Below are 20,063 nucleotides of genomic sequence, written 5' to 3'. Positions count from 1 at the left end.
AGTTGAAGGCTGTGTATCTTACAAGGTTGTACAATCTTAGAAGGGGCTGTGGCTGTGAGGGTGCATGGCTGTGACTGTCATGAAGGGACCCTGCACTTCTGAATTTGCCACTACACTACTGGTAGGCATGTTGAATTTTTCCTGGAAGACTAGTCCTATGGAAATGTATTGCCCAATATGAGGATAAATGTATTTGGGAACAGCCTCTGCTGCAACACACACACTTCATTTCCAGTTAGATTAATGGCCTCAATTAGAGTAAAAAGAAAGGGTGGCTGCCAATGTCTTGCCTTTATGAGAAACAATAAGATCATGTACATAAGCCAGCAATGAATAATGCATCTAATCATTGGTATATAAAACATACAAGATAAAACAATGAAACTAACTTTCCCTAGGGCACATTGGAAAATAAACCTATCTTATAATTTATGAAGCAATCCAGTTACATTGTTTTTGGTTCTTATATAAAAAGAAGGATATGGATAAAAATCCTTTTTTCCCCCCAAATTCCCATGGATTTTGCGATATATATATATATATATATATATATGTGTGTGTGTGTGTGTGTGTGTGTGTGTGTATGCATGCATAAAGCTGGGGCTTAAGAAATTCTTCCCATTAGTATTTCCCCTGGATATGGGGATTCTAACTACTTAATCTTATTACCAGTAGAGCACTGGTGCACAAGCAATCAATCATTCATAATTTTTCAGATCATTATGCATGTGCAGCTTGCAACAGTTTCAGCTCATGATTTTTTTCTCTCTCATACACATCAGCACATATGTGCACTGATTAAATCACAGCATGACAAGAAATCCTTATGCAATTGTGCATTGCTTCTACTCTCAAATGAAAGCACAAGGCAATAGCTAGGATGAACAGGGCTACAACTTTATTAGTGCAATTCATCTGCATTAGGACCAAACCCCCATTACACTCTAGGTACCACTCTTAAAGATGATAGCTAGGATGGTTCGATTCTGCCATCATCCTTATTGTGGCATTCCACCCCAGTTCCTAGCTGGAGATCAGTCCCTGTCACATCCTTGCTCCTACAGCCAACCCATTCAAGGAGCTGAGGGAGCTAAAAGAAGCAACACCAACCTAAAGCTGTCCGTCCTTTGAAGTCAGTGATGCCACCTATGGCCTAGGGAAGCTCCGTCCCTATTCCCTGCACTCGTTAGCCATGAGGGCTGGGCTGGATACTTCCCCCTTCAGTGCAATGGTGCCTTAGTTTAACCAATTGCACCAATGTCATCTTGCAACTCTTCTTCCTACACACAGTGTACCTGCTACAAGGGGAAGCTAGCCCTGCTTAGAATCTCCTAGTCCATCCACCAACAATTAATTTATGCAAGCTTCATTGAAGATCTTAACCCCCCAACCCCTCCCCCCGAAACACAAAAAACAAAACCACCAATGCCAATTCAGAACTCAATTTTAGGAAATTTTCCAAGACAGAATGTGGGACTGAACAAACTTACAGAATAATGGTGTGGGATGGAGAAAGTTCCAACTTAGGATAATGGTTTCTAAATAGCAGATGTCTACAATATGAAAAAATGCATATGGCCTGATTTTAAAAGCCACTGCAGTGGCAAGTGTTTAATACCTGATACACAGTATGCATATACTGCATATACATATACTTGCATGAATGCAATATGTCACAGTCTCTGGTACTGTGCCAACATTGCAAAGCAAGCTGGATAACTAACTAGCAGAGCATCATCCGTGGTAAAAAGTTAGTATAGTGATGCTGAGTAAAGTTATAGAATGGAATACAACGTACAAAGAATGAAAGAGGGAATATATTGATAACTCAGCTATGGAGCACTCTAAAGGCATTTGATAGACAGTAGTGAGTGACTAACTGGCACAGTCTCAAAGTTGGTAGTAGTAACCTCTAATAAAGGGATGGAACTAAAATGCAACATAGAAGGATGGACTTGCCAAAAAAGAATTCCGTCTAGCTATGCTGGCAAGATCTTCCCTATGAAATATCATACCTATGGTTATTTATAGGATATGTTCAGATGGCATGATAAACCATGATTTCCCATGATCGCAGGAATGATCCTAGCCTTACCCACACACACTCATATGCTCCCCTTCCTGTTCCAGTGCAGCCGTAAGAAGAATTTCAGAAGCTTTCACTTCCATTTTTGATTAACCGCAGCTTGTCATGTCATCTGTAGTTGTTAATCTTAACTATGGTTTCTTTGAAACAAGCCAACTTCAAACCATGGTTTATGAAGCTGGCTTGTTTCAACAAATCACACTTAAGATTAACCACAGTTAGGGTTCAGATGTAATGCTAAGCTGTTAACTGAAATCAGAAATGAAAGCTTCTGATCTCTTCCTCATCGCTGCGCAGCAAGAGGAAAAGGGAAGGGGAGGGCATGACTCTGGGTGGAGGCAGACTCATTCCTGTTGAGATAAACCCAATTTTATCATCTCTGAACCAGCTTTGGTTCTGCTGATTAAAAAAAACACCCGTCTCATAAGGGCAAGAGACTGAATGTAGTCGAAATAGAAATTGAAGCCCTTCATTTCTACACTTCAAAAACACACTAAACACACTAATGAACAGTACACAATATACTTCAGTCCTTTTGAGCACATTTTTTTTTCATATTTGAGCTTTCTACTTATTGCATATAAAATATTCATTTGAATAACCAAAATAGGCAAAGGAGAAAAGCTCCGAAGTCCTGTTACCTTCTGTTACCCAACATATGAAAAATGGTGGCTTTTGATAGTCTTTTGTTATAGAAAACCATTTCCAGATTTCTGTCTTAATCAACAGCAAAATGAGCACACTGCAGCTGCTGTGATGTGATTCAGTGAATACTGGAAAGGGAAAGAGGAAGACAGTTATAACAACAAAACCCATTATAAAGAATTTGAAGAAGGAAAAAGCACACCTATTCAATCATAGACTTTTCTAGCCCTTTCTAAAACAGCCAGTACATTTGCTTTCATGCATTCTGCATTCCAATGGGCCACATGCTGAGGTAATACAACCTCTTTCCACAGCATGTTTTGGAAACACAGATGGAGTTTCTGACTGCCCATATGGCAAAAACTAGTTATTGCAACCAGACAGCTGCAGGAAGTGGCAACTTCACTATGAAAGCCATTTCTGAACTGTGTGTGCGCATTTCAAATTTTTTGCAGGAGCTTCTGAAATTTGTTATTCATATTATATCCCACAGAGCCTCTATTTTAACATTTTATTTATACATAATTTACAGATAATAGCTGTTATTTGCATTCTTTCCTGGCATACTTCAGAGACTTTAGAATTTGAGCAAGTTTTGAAAATATCATTGGACGCATGTGAATGGACACTACTTAACTCTTGATTGAGCAGCAGAAACGTACATTTACATTCGTTGGTTTAGATCCAGAATGTCTCTTCTGTTAATGGAAATGCTTCTTCCACTTGAAGAAGGGACTGAGATCCTGTGGAGGTGCTGGAGGAAGGAGAGGAGGTGATTTTTACCAATTCCCTCTTCCCCCGGAAGCCCCACCATGTCACCTCCCATGCTATTCCAGTTGGTCCCCCATCCATCTAGAGCAGCTTTTCAGTGGCTGCAGTGCGAAGGAGATATAACAGCAAACATTCCTGCCCTTCCTCTGGCATGAATGGCACATAAGCAGAGTTCCACTCATGGGAACACTGGATCCAAGCCATTTTCTTTCTGTTCTTTCAGAAAAAAATAAAAATAATTGTTTCACCAATACTTTTATTTATTTAAATGATTTTTAGACTACCTTTAAGGGTAAAACCCCTAAAACAAGATATAAACAATACATCAATATTCCAAAAACAAATAGAAAAGGAATAAATATTCAATAAAAATGCTAAAAAAATAGGTAACACTAATAAAACTTGCAGCCCACAGATTATGAAAAGGCCAGCAAAAATAAGTGGGTCTTCAGAGCCTTCCCGAAGACCTGCAAAGAAGGTGCCTGATGAACCCCTGATTGAAGCTGATTCTAGGGGTGTTGGGCCAGCACTAAAAAGGCCCTTGTACTCACCAGCCAAACTGCCCTTGCAGGCAGGCAGGTGAGAAGGGCCTCTGCTGATAATCTCAGAGTGTGTACAGGAAAAGGTGGTCTTTCACATAAATTGGGTCCAAGCCATTTAAGGGCAGAATACCATTGTTGTATACTGCCTTGATGGCTTTTTATCAGATAAGGTGGTATATAAATGTAAATAAATAAATGTTTAGACAGAAAAACAGCCATAGCTGGCTGAGGAATGCCGGGAGTTACAAGATGTTTTTCTGTCTAAGCATACATAGGACTTCTTCCTGAAGGTTACAACCAGCAGTTTAAATTGGGCTCAGAAACATACTGGTAACCAGCTGGTACAGTTTGGGTGTCACATGGGTAGACTGCTCAAAAATTGAATCACAATACATTATTTTGTCATTTTGATTAGTAGCGGTATATGAACCAGACAAATTTAAGCACCTAAAATTTGCCAAATACCATTTTAATTTTTTTTTTAAAAATTGCCAGATAGACTAAAGTTACAACAACAACTGCAACTCAAAACACAAAAGAGACCAAACTTTCAACAAAAACAAAAGAAAAATCAAAACACAACATAATAACCTTTCTAAAATCCTATAGATTTTGATGGGACAGTTAAACTTGCTCTGAACACTGAAATCAGTGAAACTCTTTGGCTGGCTCAGTAGAGGTATATGGCTTAGTTCAATGAACTAAGAACTGATCCACATAGGAAAAGCACATGTAGTATACTCTAGAACTGAACTTCTATTGAGTAAATGGAACATAAAGGCATCAGCATTAGCATGCTCCTCATTTTCCTCCATCTAAGCACTATAAGATCACTGTGACATTTTTGCTATGAAACTGTCTAAAGAATAAGTATATATGTGTGCTGGTCTGCTGGACTGTCATATGTGGAGCCAGATGTTCCCTTGGTTGCTGCTTTTGGGGGGCAGGGAGAGGTTGTGTGTATCTTTGATACCATATTAAAAGAACAAAGATAGCCTCAGAATGAATCCAACTAATCCTACATGGATCTTAGGCCCTGACACTCGTGTATGAATACCTGTAAGGTATTTATATCTTGCCTTTTCATCCAAGTTTGGATCCACAAAGCAGCTAGTAACCATTATATATTATACAAACATGCAAAAAATAATAACATCACTATAATATCAAGTCTCAGGGTGCAATACCCATTGAACACAGTGGGACTTAATTCTGAGTACTGTAAAATAAATGTGCTGTATAATAAATATAAAATAGCACAAAACTGTTTATGACCACTAGTGAATTATTAATATATAGCAACCACTATTCCATTTTACAGATGGGAAAGTGAGACAACGAAACAGAGACAACATGCCAAAGGCCATTCAGAAAGTCCAAGGAAGAATTAGAAATTGAGAATGCGGCTTGGCCATAAAGTGGCTGCCATAAAGTGTACAGTGGTCATCGTTAAAGCACTGAGTAAGGAGGCGAAGTGAATAATTTGAATCAGGTTAATAAACTGATTTATTTCACGTACTAAGACCATGTAAAATAATGAATATATAGCAAGCACTATTCCATTTTACAGATAAAGAAACAAGGAAAATGAGACAAAGAAATAAGGACAAACTGCCAAAGATATTTCTGATATTCCTCCTTCTGCTATTTTAATATCCTGCTTTTATGCATTTTAACTTTTTTTGTTTCCAAAGAAAGATAACTTCTCATTTCTAGGGCAAAGAAAATTCCCCAACTATGTAACACTACAAACTTTCACAAACGTATTTTTTGCAGACGTTAGCTAAAATCAGGTTTCATATTTAGAAGAAAGGTCAGTTTTATTGAGACCAAAGGTGTTGCTAGCCACCAAACAATTTCCTTTATCAGCAAATTTATCTGGGACAAATGCAAGGAATGTCTCCATGATGCACACTAATTATTGCGAAATTCCTGCCTCAGGGGAAAAATGCTGGTGTTTGGATGAAACATCCTGTAAGTGACCTCTTGAGAGTTTGAGTGTGTTAAGTATTTTATACTATAATGTGCATCTTGTATCCTTGTTTTATTCAATGGTTCTTTGTGTGAAATGCACTATTGTTACCTTTTCTTGGGATGAGATGGGTTAGACTAGAGAGAGTGAGAGAGACAGAGTCTAACCCATCTAAAATCATCTCGTGTACACTGACAAGCAATTGCATTGTCCCAAGGAGGGGGGGGGGGGGAAATGGCATCAAGAGCGCAATCCTATCTACTCAGAAGTACTGTAAGGCTGCAATCCTAGACAGATTTATCTGTATGTCTCACTGAACTCAGCGGTGCTTACTTTTGAGTAGAAATGCATAGGATTGCACTGTGTTAGGCTGGAATCCTATGCACACTTCCCGAGAGTAAGTCCCAATTAATATATAGTTCTGAGTAGCCATGAACAGAAATGCAGGGCACATATGGTGGGGGAAAGGGTTAAGCCATTCAAGTCTAAAGACAAATGAAGCTCTGACTGCCAGCTGACTCTCGCTCTGCTTGGTCAATTCGCAAACTGTGGATCTCGTCAATAAATGACCATTCCTCCCCGCACCCCGCGCTTCGCCCACTACTTCTCAGCAGGTTGCCTCGATGCTAACCTCGGTTAGCAAACAAACTCGATCCGCAGCTCTCGGGAGCCGTTAGACGGGGCCCTTCCGCCACCCGCTCCCACCCCGCGGCCGCCCGACCGACTTCCCCACGCACGACTAGCCGCAGCGAGGGCACGCTCCGCCAAAACCGCCTCCTTCGGCGACAGGCTTCCTCGGCGGAGCCCCGTTCCTGCCGAAGACGAAAACGACGAGAAAGGCCGGCGCGGGAGGGGAGAAGCCGGCGGCGGCGGGCGGCGAGGGACTGCTCAGGACGGCGACGCGGGCGCTCCCTGCCCCCCCACTCACGCGCGCGCAATGGCAGCGTCCGCCAGCCTGAGGCAACCGCGGCCTCGCGAAGACGAGCGCCCGCCCGGCCGCCGCGCAGCGTTTCGCGCGCGTTACCTGAGGGGCGACCGGCTCGGGGGGCTCTCCGGAGCGCTGCTCGGCTCCCCTCGGGCTGGTAGCCGGGATGGCGTGTACGAGTGGTAGGCTGTCAGCACCACGCCGCCCGAGTCTTTGATCTCCATTGCCGGAGGCGCATGTCTTCCTCACCGGGGCCGGCCGACGGAGCCCGGCTTTGGGCGCCTTGGACCCGACAGGACGCTGCCTGTCACAAAAGCAAAGGCATGGCCTTGCCTTTTCAGAGCCCCGGTCCTCCCTCGCCGCCTCGCCGCCGATTGCTGGGCAGGCGAGGCAGGGCTCTTCCTCCTGCCCGAGCAGCTGAATTAGCATAGCTTCCAAAACACCGCCCCCCGACGCGCGCCCCGCGCGGAGCAGGACCCATGTTTCTAGGAGACTCCAAACCCGAAGTGATCCTTCATGGCACAGAAGCCCAGAGAATCCTCCCCCCTCCCCCCCTCCGACTCTCCCCCCCCCCCGTTTTAGTTTGCCTCAAAAGGCAAACTCAGGAGTATTTCTTATGCCACAGCAAGGAAGAGAAATGCAGTCTTTCAAGGTCAACTACCATAATATCAGAAAAGGGCTTAACAGTACATTCAGGTCAGGCCTAAAGAGAAGTTATGCTCAGAAGCGCCCTCTTAACAGCAAGGTGTGGTGGCCAGCTCAGTAGATTTTAGGCACCAAAATCATGTTGCCTCTCCACTTCCGCCAGCGTAGAGGCCATTGCCGAGGCTGGAATCAATAGAGAGGCAGAGCTGAAATGAATTATATCCCACAAACTCAAAATCTGACACCCTTTCAGAAATTAAACTCAGTATTTAGTATTTGAAACTAGACTATAAGGGGTGGGCAACTTGTGGCCCTCCATGTGTTTCGGCCTACACCCTCCCTCACCATTGGCTATGCTGGCTAGGGCTGATGGGAGTTGTAGGTCAAAACATCTGGAGGGCTGCAAGCTGCCCACCCCTGATAAAAGGATATTGTAAAAAACAAATCAAAAACATCAGACACCGAATTCCTGAAACGTAAACCTTGATGATGATGTTTAATTAAACCAATAATTATTTTAATTAACAGCATACATAACTGGGAATGCTGAAAACAGAAATCACCTTAGGACTAAATGCAAAGTTCTATGAGCAATTTCAAATTAGGAAAATTTCAGGAAATGTTTCTCCAAATTAATTGCAGTTATATTTTATTTTCAGGTCAAAACGGTGTCCATAACAGCACGTGCCTGTTCCAACACAATTTAGACAGTATTTTGTGTGTAGCGCCAATGCAAAAACACACAAAACTGAAGGAATAACAAGTGCTAGAACAGCAACAATATCAGCCACAGAGCCCATTCCAACAAACCAGCCTTTTCACCAGTCAAAAACATAGCTGTATGATGAACCAGCACCACTAAGCACAAATCACTGTTCAGTTGGACTTTCTACTTAAATTACCCATATAATATCAGAAAAAGTAAAAAACCTACAAAGATGGAGTAGCAGATACTGTGAACAGGGATTTCAGTATACATAGAGTGCCTTAGTCAAACAAGCAGCTGCTACATTTTCTCTAAGCAAGCTCCTCCAGTGTTACTCTGCTCATATATGTAGACAACTTACATGAGAAGATATTTGTGCATATCACAGCCAATTCATAGCATAAAAGTCAGCTCAAAGTTCATCCCCCAGCCAACACTCTTTGGAACATACAACAATAAACATAGTTCGATGGATCATATCTACATCTAGTCCAACATTCTTTTTCCAGTAGTGGCCAGCCATATGGCCCTGAAAACTCACAAACAGGGCCATATGGCTGGCCACTGTGAAAACTCAAGTTTGTCTCCATACATCTGCTATTCAGAGATACAAGCAGGGGTATTCAACAAAATGTTGTAGCATATCCCCGCTTGCATGTGTTACCTGAGCCAATGGCTGAGGGGGTTGAAAAACAAAAGTGAGCATCAAAGACAGGAATCTTTGCCCAGAGGATCGAACATGCCCTTAACCTTTGTGGAATACAAAATTAATACTGCCATTTAAACAATCTGAAAAAAAAAGTTATTGCAAAGTCCTAGGAATGACTTTTCAGTAATATAATTTGTAACAACAATCCTCGAAGGACTTAATTTTAAAGACTCCAATTCATGAGGAGTTGGGATTTTTAAAAACTTCATAAGGACTTCCATTTATCAATTAAACACATCTGATCCAAAGGCAAAGCACTGTGTAATATTTCAAAGAACAAACAGCTCTTTCAACAGAATCTTTCAACAATTTATCCATCAATAATTACCTGAGATGTGGATTTCAAAGTAAATATTTTCTTTATCTTGTGTCTACATACTTTCATAACTGCTGTGATTTTATACAAATGTATTATTATAAACAATAAACAAAAGAGAAAAACTTAAAACTTGACAAACTTCATTCTGCATATGGTGATACTGGAAAATATACTTTCAAAATTGACTGAAGTACTTGGAGCCAATAAAATGGAGATTTTGCTTCTTGATGGAGGAACAACTGGAAGATGCTAGTATGGTTTTCATTTGCTCTTTTCTGCTGGAATTCAAAACTTCGGGCCACTTCAGTATTAAAGTTTCTCCTAAAAATGGCGTGGTTGAATGTGCATAGGAAAGTTGACTGGTGTACACAGACTGACATGCTGTCATTTGAATATGTGCTGACCCCAAACATCAGAAAGTCCTAAGGCACATCCCCTGCAAAGGAGATGTGTCTGTTGTTTCCAGTTAAGAGTTTAATAAATGCATTGTTGAATTATGCCACTACATTATTACTTTTGATTCCTATGAGTAATTTGATTTCACCTGAGGTCTCACTTTGCATTTTACTATCAGCAATTGGCTAATTGCCATATTTTGTTTCTTAACATAGAACAGGATGCCAGTTTCAAGTCTTCAAAGAGCAAGCTGCAACATTATGGTGACATTTAATGTTATGTTTTAGGACTTCAAAAGATACTACTTTGTGTAGCTTATATTGAGCGTATATGTAACTCAATCATTTTTCACATGTTTACTAACTTCTATAGGCTTAATTTTAAAAGGATGTTATATTCTCCTATTTATGTAATAGGCTCCAGTTTCTTATATGCAACATTTGATCTGCTTCAGCTCAGAGAGCTGACATCATCTGTGTGATCTCGTTTGCTGAAGCAGGAAATAAACATTAACCAATGAATGGTGCAGTACTTAGCTTGGAAGTGGTAGGAAAACTTGGCTTTAAACGCAAAAAGGAATTTGGTGTATGGCACTGTGGTTGAAAGGGAAGGCACATCAAGAGGGTGGTACACATACAACACAACCATGGAAGTTTGCAAAAAGAAAATAATAGTGGAGCAGGAATCTGCAAACAGCAGCAAAAGGTAAAAGGCACATAATTAACACATGGATTTTGCCCCACTTTTCCATTCCTTAGCAATTTGCTCCCTTGTAACAACCTCAGATTGCAGCACATGCTTGTAGCATTAGCATTCCAGGGCAACTACCTCAATGTTTTTCCAGACCACAAGAGATTTGGCTTCAAGAGGATTTATTACTAAGCACCAAACCTAAGAAAATCATCATACTGGCATCTCCATTTCTAAAAGAAAAGATAAATTATAGGCTTACATGACAAAGCTCAAAGTACAACCCAAAAGACAAAGTAGAGAAAAATACAGTGTTGAAATGAAGAAAATTAAACACAAAATCGGGGATGAATGTCTTTGATTAATGTATAGCTAATAACAGGGCCTATGGAAGGTGTTCTGTTGCTGGAGCCTAGTTATTGCAAACACTATGGGCAGTATCCTATACTGCTGCGGCACCCACATTAGTTTTGTTGTGCCAGTGGAATTGACTGCTAGCACAACAGGAACTAGTGGTTCCTGAAATAATTCTGGGAATGGGTGGAGACATTCATTTCCAGAATGGGACAGGTCAGTGGAGCTCCCTTCTGTGAGCTCCACTGACCTGCTCCGTTCTGAAAACAAGCATTGGTTCAAAGCAGCCTGAAAACTCTTGCCTGAGCAGTGTGATTTATTCTATCTGATCCTCAGGTTCTGCTGACTCTTTGTCTTGCTTCGTCCTAAACTTCATCTCTACATACCATCCTTGCTGCTTTTTGACCTCCTGAGCTTTGCTTGCCCCCTTCATTGATGCTCTCATCTTGCTCCACATGCCTTCCTCCTATCTTTGCTTTCAAACTGTTCTTCTATTACATACACTTGGCTTTCTCTTGATCATGTTCTGCTTATCATAGAATCATAGAATAGTAGGGTTGGAAGGGGCCTACAAGGCCATTGAGTCCAACCCCCTGCTCAGTGCAGGAATCCAAGTCAGAGCATCCCCGACAGATGGCTGTCCAGCCTCATCTTGAATGCCTCCAGTGTGGGAGAGCCCACCACCTCCCTAGGTAATTGGTTCCATTGTCGTATTGCTCTAACAGTCAGGAATTTTCTCCTGATGTTCAGCCCGGATCTGGCTTCCTGTAACTTGAGCCCATTATTCTGTGTCCTGCGTTCTGGGATGATTGAGAAGAGATCCTGGCCTTCCTCTCTGGGACAACCTTTCAAGTACTTGAAGAGTACTATCATATCTCCCCTCAATCTTCTCTTCTCAAGGCTAAACATGCCCAGTTCTTTCAGTCAGTCTTCGTAGGGCTTTGTTTCCAGTCCCCTGATCATCTTTGTTGCCCTCCTCTGAACCCTCTTCAGCTTGTCTGCATCCTTCTTAAAGTGCGGTGCCCAGAACTGGACACACTACTCCAGATGAGGCCTAACCAGTGCTGAGTAGAAGGGAACTAGTACTTCATGTGATTTGGAAGCTATGCTTCTATTAATGCAGCCCAAAATAGCATTTGCCTTTTTTGCAGCCACATCATATTTTTGGCTCATATTCACTTGTGATCTCCAACAATTTCAAGACCTTTCTCGCTTGTAGTGTTGTTGAGCCACGTATCCCCCCTCTTGTAACTGTGCATTTGGTTTCTTTTTCCTAGGTGCAGAACTTGGCATTTATCCCTATTAAATGTCATTCTGTTGTTTTCTGCCCAGCGCTCCAGTCTATCCAGATCACTTTGAATTTTGTTTCTGTCTTCCAAAGTATTAGCTATCTTGCCCAATTTTGTGTTGTCTACAAATCTGATCAGCATTCCCTGCACCTCCTCCTCCAAGTCATGAATACAAATGTTGAAGAGCACTGGGCCCAGGACTGAGCTCTTTGGTACCCTGCTTGTTACGTCTCCCCAGTTTGAGAAGATCCCATTGATAAGCACTCTTTGAGTCCAATTCCCAATTCCCGCATTCCCACAGTCCACAAGGGAGGTTACCTGATCAAAAAATGAGATCAGATTCGTCTGGCGGGATTTCTTCTTGACAAATCCATGTGGGCTTCAACTAATCACTACATTGTTGTTTTCAAGGTGCTTCCAGATGGATTGCTTTATCAACTGCTCCAGAATTTTCCCAGGGATTGATGTCAGACTGACTGGTCTGAAGTTCCCAGGTTCCTCCTTTTTACCCTCTTTGAAGATAGGGACAACATTAGCCCTTCTCCAGTCATCTGGCACTTCACCCGTCCTCCATGATTTCTCAGAGGTAGTAGACAATGGCTCTCAGAGTTCTTTTGCCAGTTCCTTTATTACTCTAGGGTGCAGTTCGTCTGGCCTTGGAGATTTGAACTCATTCAAAGTAATAAGGTGTTCCTTGACCATATGCCTATCAATCTCAAGCTGCAATCCTGCCCCTTCAGCCTGTACTTCGCCTTTGCCGGGGGGGGGGGGTGTCATAGATCCTCTTTTGGGAGAAGACTGAGCCAAAGTAGGAATGGACCACTTCTGCCTTTTCTTTGCTATCTGTTATCATTTTGCCATCCTTATTTAATAGCTGAGCCACCATTTCTTTCCTCTGTCTTTTACTATGCACGTAGAGGAAGAAAGCATTTTTTTGCTTTTAGCATCCCTCGCTAACCTCAGCTCGTTCTCAGCTTTAGCCTTCCTGATGCCATCCCTGCAATTCTGTGCTACCTGCCTGTAATCTTCCTTTGTTGCTTGGCCTTCTCTCCACGTCCTATATGTGTACTTTTTTGTTTTCAGGTCATCTCTAAGCTTTTTGTGAAGCTACATTGGCTTCTTCTGTTGTCTTCTACCTTTTTTTCTTGTTGGAATTGTTTGTAATTTTGCCTTTAGAATTTCCTTTTTTAAAAACTCCCACCCATCTTGGACTCCTTTTCTCATTAGAGTCGCTTGCCATGGGACCCTACTGATCATTGTTCTGAGTTTAAAATCAGCTTTCCTAAAATCCAGGGTAGGCATTTGGCTACACTCAGCTTTTGCTTCCTTTAGAACCAAGAACTCAAGTATAACATGGTTGCTTTCCCCCAGAGTTCCTGTAACTGCTACTTTATCCACTAAGTCATCTCTGTTGGTTGGGATCAAGTCAAAGATAGCCAATCCCCTAGTTCCTTCCTCTATGTTCTGTAGGAGGAAGATATCCGCCACAAAATTCAGGAAATTCCTGGAGGGAAAATGTTCCATGTTTTGCAGAATTTGTCTCCCAACAAATATCAGGGTTGAAGTCCCCCATTACTACTACATCATGCTTCCTTGAAACATTGGCTATTTGTTTTTCAAAAGTTTCATCCTCGTCTTCTGCTTGATTGGGTGGCTGGTAGTAGACTCCGATCACCAGGTTCCTTTTATTCTTTGAACCATTTATTTTAACCCAGATGCTCTCGATGGGGCTACCAAGCTCATCCTCCTGTATTTCTGTGCAGAGATATGTATTTTTCACATATAGTGCAACCCCACCTCCCTTTCTGTTCCTCCTGTTCTTTTTGAACAAGTTATATCCTTCAATTGCTGTATTCCAGTCATGAGAGTCATCCCACCAAGTTTCAGTTACACCTATCAAGTCATAATTTCCCTCCTGTATGAAGAGTTCAAGTTCGTTCTGTTCGTTTCCCATACTCTGGGCAGTAGTATATAGACATCGAAGACCATGTGCTTCATGGTTTGGCTTTCTTCCTACATGTTTGTGAAGACTATTATTGGGCACTATTAGAGCTGTTCTCTCCGTTGCGGTGCATGAGCCGTCGTCCATTGTTACCCCCAACTTTACATCTCCCTTCCCCACAGCATTTGGTTTAAAGCCCTCCTGATAAAGTTCTTCATGCTGTGGCCAAACACATTCTTCCCAGCCTTTGTGAGGTGCAACCCGTCCCTTGCCAACAGTCCATCTTCCAGGAAGTATAGCCCGTGGTCCCAGAATCCAAATCTCTCTCGTCGGCACCACCGTCGTAGCCAGTCATTCACCCAGAGTATTTTTCGTTCCTCTTCTAACTACTGGAAGGATGGATGAGAAAACTAGCTGGGCCCCAAAGTTCTTGAGTTTCCTTCCCAAAGCTTCGAAGTCTGAAGTGATTTCTTCGTAGCTCCACTTGGCAGTATCATTTGTTCCCACATGGATGAGAAGAAAGGGATACCTGTCAGGGGGCTTTATGAGTGCAGACAACCGTTCAGTCACGTCCCTAATCCGTCCTCCCGGGAGTCAGCATACCTGGTGAGTCCACGGGTCTTCACGACATACTTGGGTTTTGATCCCACACAGCAAGGAGTCTCCCACTACTACTACTTTTCTCTTCTTCTTGCTGTAGGCCTGGGTTTCATTGCCTCTGCTTGACTGACCTTCAGCCTCTTGCTCACTCTCATGAAGATTCCCCTGTAACTCTTCCTCTGAAGGCTGCCCTCCAGTCTCATCCTCAAGCACCTGGAAACGGTTCCCTAGTTCCACTGCCTCCACTGGTGCAGAGTGGCTTCTAGTTCTTCTGCTCCTAACTGTTACCCTTTTCCAAGGAGTATCCTCCACTTCATTTTTCCTTACCTCAGCATTTCCTTGTTCTGCCTCAGCTTGCTGTTGCTCTTCTAGCTCCTGTACTTCACTTTGCTGTTATAGTTCCACTGTTCTGTCCATGAACTCTTTGTGTTCTCTTATTCCCTGGAGGGTCAACACTCGCCGCTCCAGTCCTCTTACTTTTTCTTCCAGCAGTGTGATCAACTTGCACTTGTTGCACGTGTAGGCCATGTTGTTCTCAGGCAAGAAAACAAACATGGCAAACACCTTGCAGGTCACCACCACTGGAGAATCTTGTCCTTCCATAGTCTGTTTTCCTTTTTGTGTCTAGCTTTCCGATTGTTCTTGAGTAGCCTGTGCCTGGCCCTTACTCACTGGAGGTTAAAAACAGAGTCCCACTGGTATGGAAGTGTGTGTTATAAGACAAAGAAATCGAAAAAAATGGTTTTTTATAAAAATGTTAGGGGCCTATGACATCCCCTGCCGAACACCTCCTTCTATTTGCTTCTGTGCTTCAGATGGATTCTGGTGGCCCTGGATCATCTTGAGCATTTCTGCACTTCTTAATCTAAACAGTAGCCCCTTGGCTGCTGACTTTCTACTGCCCACATGTCTCATTTTTGCACCTAATCTTGCTCCTATGATGACATGTTGTAAGCACAGAGAGAGGATACCTGTGACCTGGTTCAATGGAACCAGGGTGTGGATAGTGAGTAGCCAGGGGGACTATGAAGAGCAACTGGAAAATGTAGGATAGCATGATTGCCAGGACTTGGTAGGCACAAATCAAGGGCTGAGGCAGTGAAGACTTTAAAAGTGCCAAATGTTCACAAGAACAGAGGAAATGGCCTGTGAATCTGTTTCTACTCCCGTCCATAAGTAACCCAGAATATCAACTTGAGTGCACAAGAATGAGACAGCAAAAAATAACAGAGTGCCTCATGTCAGAAACATTTGAGATGGATCAGAAACAGGGCCAGCCCAATACATTTTGCTGCAAGATGGTGCCCCATCCTATTCTGAGTAAAGCCAACTGGATTTGCAAGTGAATGTTCCTTCAACATTGTTGATGGGACAATGTCTGCAGGCATCCAGCTAGTTTAGGGAGCACAGGACAGGCTTCAGGGAACACAGCTCTCTCTTGGGTCCTCTGGATCTGCCACCCGAGGTAACTGCCTCACTCTACCTAATGGTAGGGCTGGCCCAAGACAGAAATAGAATCTATACCGCATGGAGACCTGTTACTATGGGCTCCTCTACACAAGGCTATAATCCCACACCCTTACTGTATGTTCTGCTTCCAGATCCCTTGAGGGATTAAGGTCGGCTCCTTTACACGTGTTTTCTTTTCCCAGGGGGTTTATTTCTGAGCATGTTCTCTGTTTCATTATACAGCCACCAGATGGCACTATGGTATAACTGTGATATAGTGGGATTCCAGAAATTTACCAGCAGCACTTCAAAGCATGATAAAATTTCTTGTCGCATTTCCCCCATTGAGAATAAAGCCACTAAAATGCCCAGAAAGCACAGGATGGGACTTGGAGGTTGATGATGTCATGTAAAGGACATGCAAAAAAAAAAAAAGTGAGTGGTCAATCATGAGTGCACAATAAAAGCCTCCTGTAGGGAAGCCCTATATTCCCACAAGAAGGCAATCAAGATGGAGTGAAACCTTTGTAAGATGTGATTAAAATAGTCAATAAATATTCTTTTCAGGCTTTTTGTCACCCAATTTATGATCATACTGTAGTCCACAGAAGAAATAGCTGGCAATACTGATGGGAGAACTAAGTAAGGATTAAGAAAGTTAACCATCTTGAAACAAATACTGTCATTGGATTAAAATTCCCCACACCCCATGCAAGGTTCCTAGGTTAGTTCAAAGACAGTGTCTGTAAAACATCATGAACAGACACATCTTAAACGCAGACTAATGGTCCTCTCCTAACTACTTATATTCAGAAGTCCCCATTTGCTTCTAAGAAGGTCTGCTTAAGATTGTAACAGTTGCAGCTGTGCAAGCTGTCTAACTGCATTGAAAAAAGAATGAAAAACAGAGGGAGAGTAGATAGAGATACCAGGGAATTCAGCTGTGGGTCACATCTTTGAAAAAGCTTGCAGTCAGATGGAAGGGGTCAACCAGAAGCCATCCTTCTGATGCCAGTGAGGATCAGGATTTGTTTCAGACTTGATGGATGGATGGATCAGCATTTGAGAGCATTTCACTGTGTAAACTGTTTGCCGTGATGTTTGAGTCTTCATAGCAAATTATACTGAGAATTAATATGTCAATGTAGAAATGCAAATCTCTGGATTTCAAAAGGCAACGGACCAGGACCAATCCTATGGCCGCTAGTCAGTGGCTAGATGGCCATAAGATATGTGGTTTTCCAAGAACCGACCTTGGAGCCCGCACTCTGAGGTCAGTTCCCAGAGAACCGACCTTTCCACTTTCCACGCTGCCTTGCAGGCAGCACAGAATGGGCCTGTGCTCCACGCTTGGAAGAGGAATGCAGAGTAGCCAAAACGGGGCATTCAGGGGACGTTCTGGGGTGGGGAAGGCAGAAATGCTGGTACGACACATGTGACGTCCAGCAGCCTCCTCCCCTGCTCCACCTTCCTGCAGCTAGACAGCCGAAATCAGTTGTCTAAATGACAACCAATAGTATGATGGCTAATGGGAGAAGATCTGCCAAGCATGGAAGAGAGCATAACAGCAGACCCCATTTTAGAAAAAGGAAAAGGGAAAAAATAGAATGGGGGATTTCCTTACATATCTCAAAATGCCACCATTGAAGAACCTGTTGATTCACCGTTGAATAATTTATTTTGTTCCACTTCTCTTTTTTATTCTGGTATGTAATGTGTAAAACACAGTTCATTTGGTCTCATCATGATACAGGTGATAATATAGGTAAGTTAGTCCTTTTTGAGGTTGATACATTAGTGTAAGCAAGCTCTATGGGGTAATGAAAATTAGACCCATTTTTGTCAGTACTGATTTATTATGTGTATAGGAAACCTCCAGAAACAGGGATGACAAAAGCAATTATTCAGACATGGAACAAATACCTAGTAGTTCTAAGGTGATCTCTACTGCTGAATACATACTAAAACTGGATGAAATGCAGAGAAAATGGTCTATGAATTGATACTTGGATATTCAACAGTTATGTGAATATTAGGGAATTTAACACCAAGCCTGGTGCTTTGCTGTACAGCATATTGTTTGGAAACAGGTCTTGCCTTACTTGCTGAAAGCTCATTTGTAATTGTATTGCTACTGTTGCCCTTGTGTTAACATTATTTCAGCTAATGAGCACCTTTAGTTAATATTTGTATTACAAGTATTACATGTATTGCAAGTTGTTGCATATTATAGAAAAGCTTAATCTAGCACACAACATGTTCTTCAGTCATTTAATAATTACCAAGGAATGCCTTGGTTTTACTACAATTAGGATACCAGTTACTAATAGGTCACTCAGGAAAGTCTTTGGTCAACAAGGAATCAGTTACTACACATTTCCCCCCTGAAAATATAAAGAACACACATTTGTTTTCACATGTTCCTTTTATGTAAAGGATAACAGATAGTTTTTGCTGATGTATGAAAACCCTTCCTACACCAAGATGAAGCCCTTATTGGAATTATTTGACTGTATTTAATATTTTTAATGTAACAAAGAAAAGCTAAACATACTGTTTTCTTAAGTGACAAAGATATGGGCTATTGAGGTTGTAGCTCAGTTCTGTGTAGAGGAAATTAACACTTATAATGTTCAAGTTTGGAGGGGTAAAATATTTTCGTTTCCTTTGCTTCAGAAATCACTAACACTTTAGAAAACATTCAAATTGGTTATCATACACATGGAAATAAAAACAGAGCTAAGTATGTTCCTTTGAAATATGTGATTAGAGAATAGACAGAAATGTTAAGACCAGAGACAGGAAAAGACTTCTAGCCAATATGACTGTTGCACTGGATATTTTTAAAAAAATCATCTTAAATCTAATTTGTTCTGTCATTACTCACCTTCTGTACTTTCCTCCTGGAACAAGTTTGAGGCTACAATTCTATGCACACTTACATTGGAGTAAGTTCCATTTAACTTGATAGAATTTGTTTCTGAGACATGCATAAGATTGCAGTGAATGTCATTTGACATTTCTATTTTTAAAAAATCATTTGTACATTTGTTATGTTGCTTTCTAATGTCTTCTTTTTTGCTTAAGCTTATTAGTACCAGTGTTAGTATGAGCTCATTGCCCAGGAAAGGGGGCTAAGTGGTGTTTTCTTTGAAATTAATTTCTTTGAAATCTTCATGGCTCAACCTTAACACACAAGAACATAAGGACAGCCCTGCTGGATCAGACTAAAGACCTATCTAGTCTGATGTTCTGTTCACACAGGGTCAACCAGATGTCATGGGAAGCCCACAAGAAGGATACAAGTGCAATAGCACCCTCCCATTCATGTTCCCCAACAACTGGTGTTCAGAAGCATAGTTCCTCCACTACTGGAGGGAATTTATATAGCCATCACAACTAGTGACTAATGATAGACTTATCTTCCATAAATTTGTGTAATCCCAGTTTAAAGCTGCCCAAGCTGGTAGCTACAACTACATAATGTGGTAGCAAATTCTATTAACTATGTGCTGTATGAAAAAGAACTTCCTTTTGTCTGTCCTGAATTTCCCACTGCTAGCTAATTGCATGACCCTGTGTTCTAGTATTAAGAAAGAGGGAGGAAAACCTCTCCCTATCCACTTTCTCCACACTATGCATATTTACACACCTCTATAATGCACCTTACTCACCATTTTTCTAAGCGAAGACCCAAACTTTGTAGACTTCCTTCATGGGGAACTGCTCCACCCTGTGATCATTTTTGTTGTCCTTTTTTGCACCTTTCGCAGAGGACAGTCCTCTATTTAATGGGCTAGCAGTGCTGTCCTCTATTTGCAAGCATCCTCTGTTTGAAGGGCTGTCCAGTCCGAGACTGGTATAATGATTTAAAAAAAAACCCTCAGAAGGAAGAGCTGGGCCTTGAAGTTGCTCATCCACAGCACCTGGACAGCAGACTGAGCAAGGCACACAGGTCACCTGGTCACAGTCTTCCATACTATGGTGAGATGTACTGTATTTCTATATAAATTATAATAATTA

The 20,063-nt window shown here is 41.9% G+C and overlaps 1 protein-coding gene across 2 annotated transcripts in view; it reads right to left on the bottom strand.

Annotated features, from left to right (window-relative positions):
• ARHGAP28 (Rho GTPase activating protein 28) overlaps nt 1–7,356 on the bottom strand; it is a 106,002-nt gene extending 98,646 nt beyond the window's left edge. For both annotated transcript variants that reach the window (XM_084849820.1, XM_084849821.1), the window contains exon 1: nt 7,041–7,356. In XM_084849820.1, coding sequence (XP_084705946.1) covers nt 7,041–7,165 — 125 coding nt within the window. In that variant the 5' untranslated portion in view covers nt 7,166–7,356. The remainder of the gene's footprint in view (nt 1–7,040) is intronic.
• Nucleotides 7,357–20,063: the final 12,707 nt, after the last annotated feature.

Source organism: Heloderma suspectum, chromosome 4 (assembly GCF_057233095.1).
Source record: "Heloderma suspectum isolate Gila_16-S chromosome 4, 16-S_ref, whole genome shotgun sequence".
NCBI lineage: Eukaryota > Metazoa > Chordata > Lepidosauria > Squamata > Helodermatidae > Heloderma > Heloderma suspectum.
Note: the sequence above shows the minus strand (reverse complement) of the source record. Positions and strands in the feature narration are given on the sequence as shown.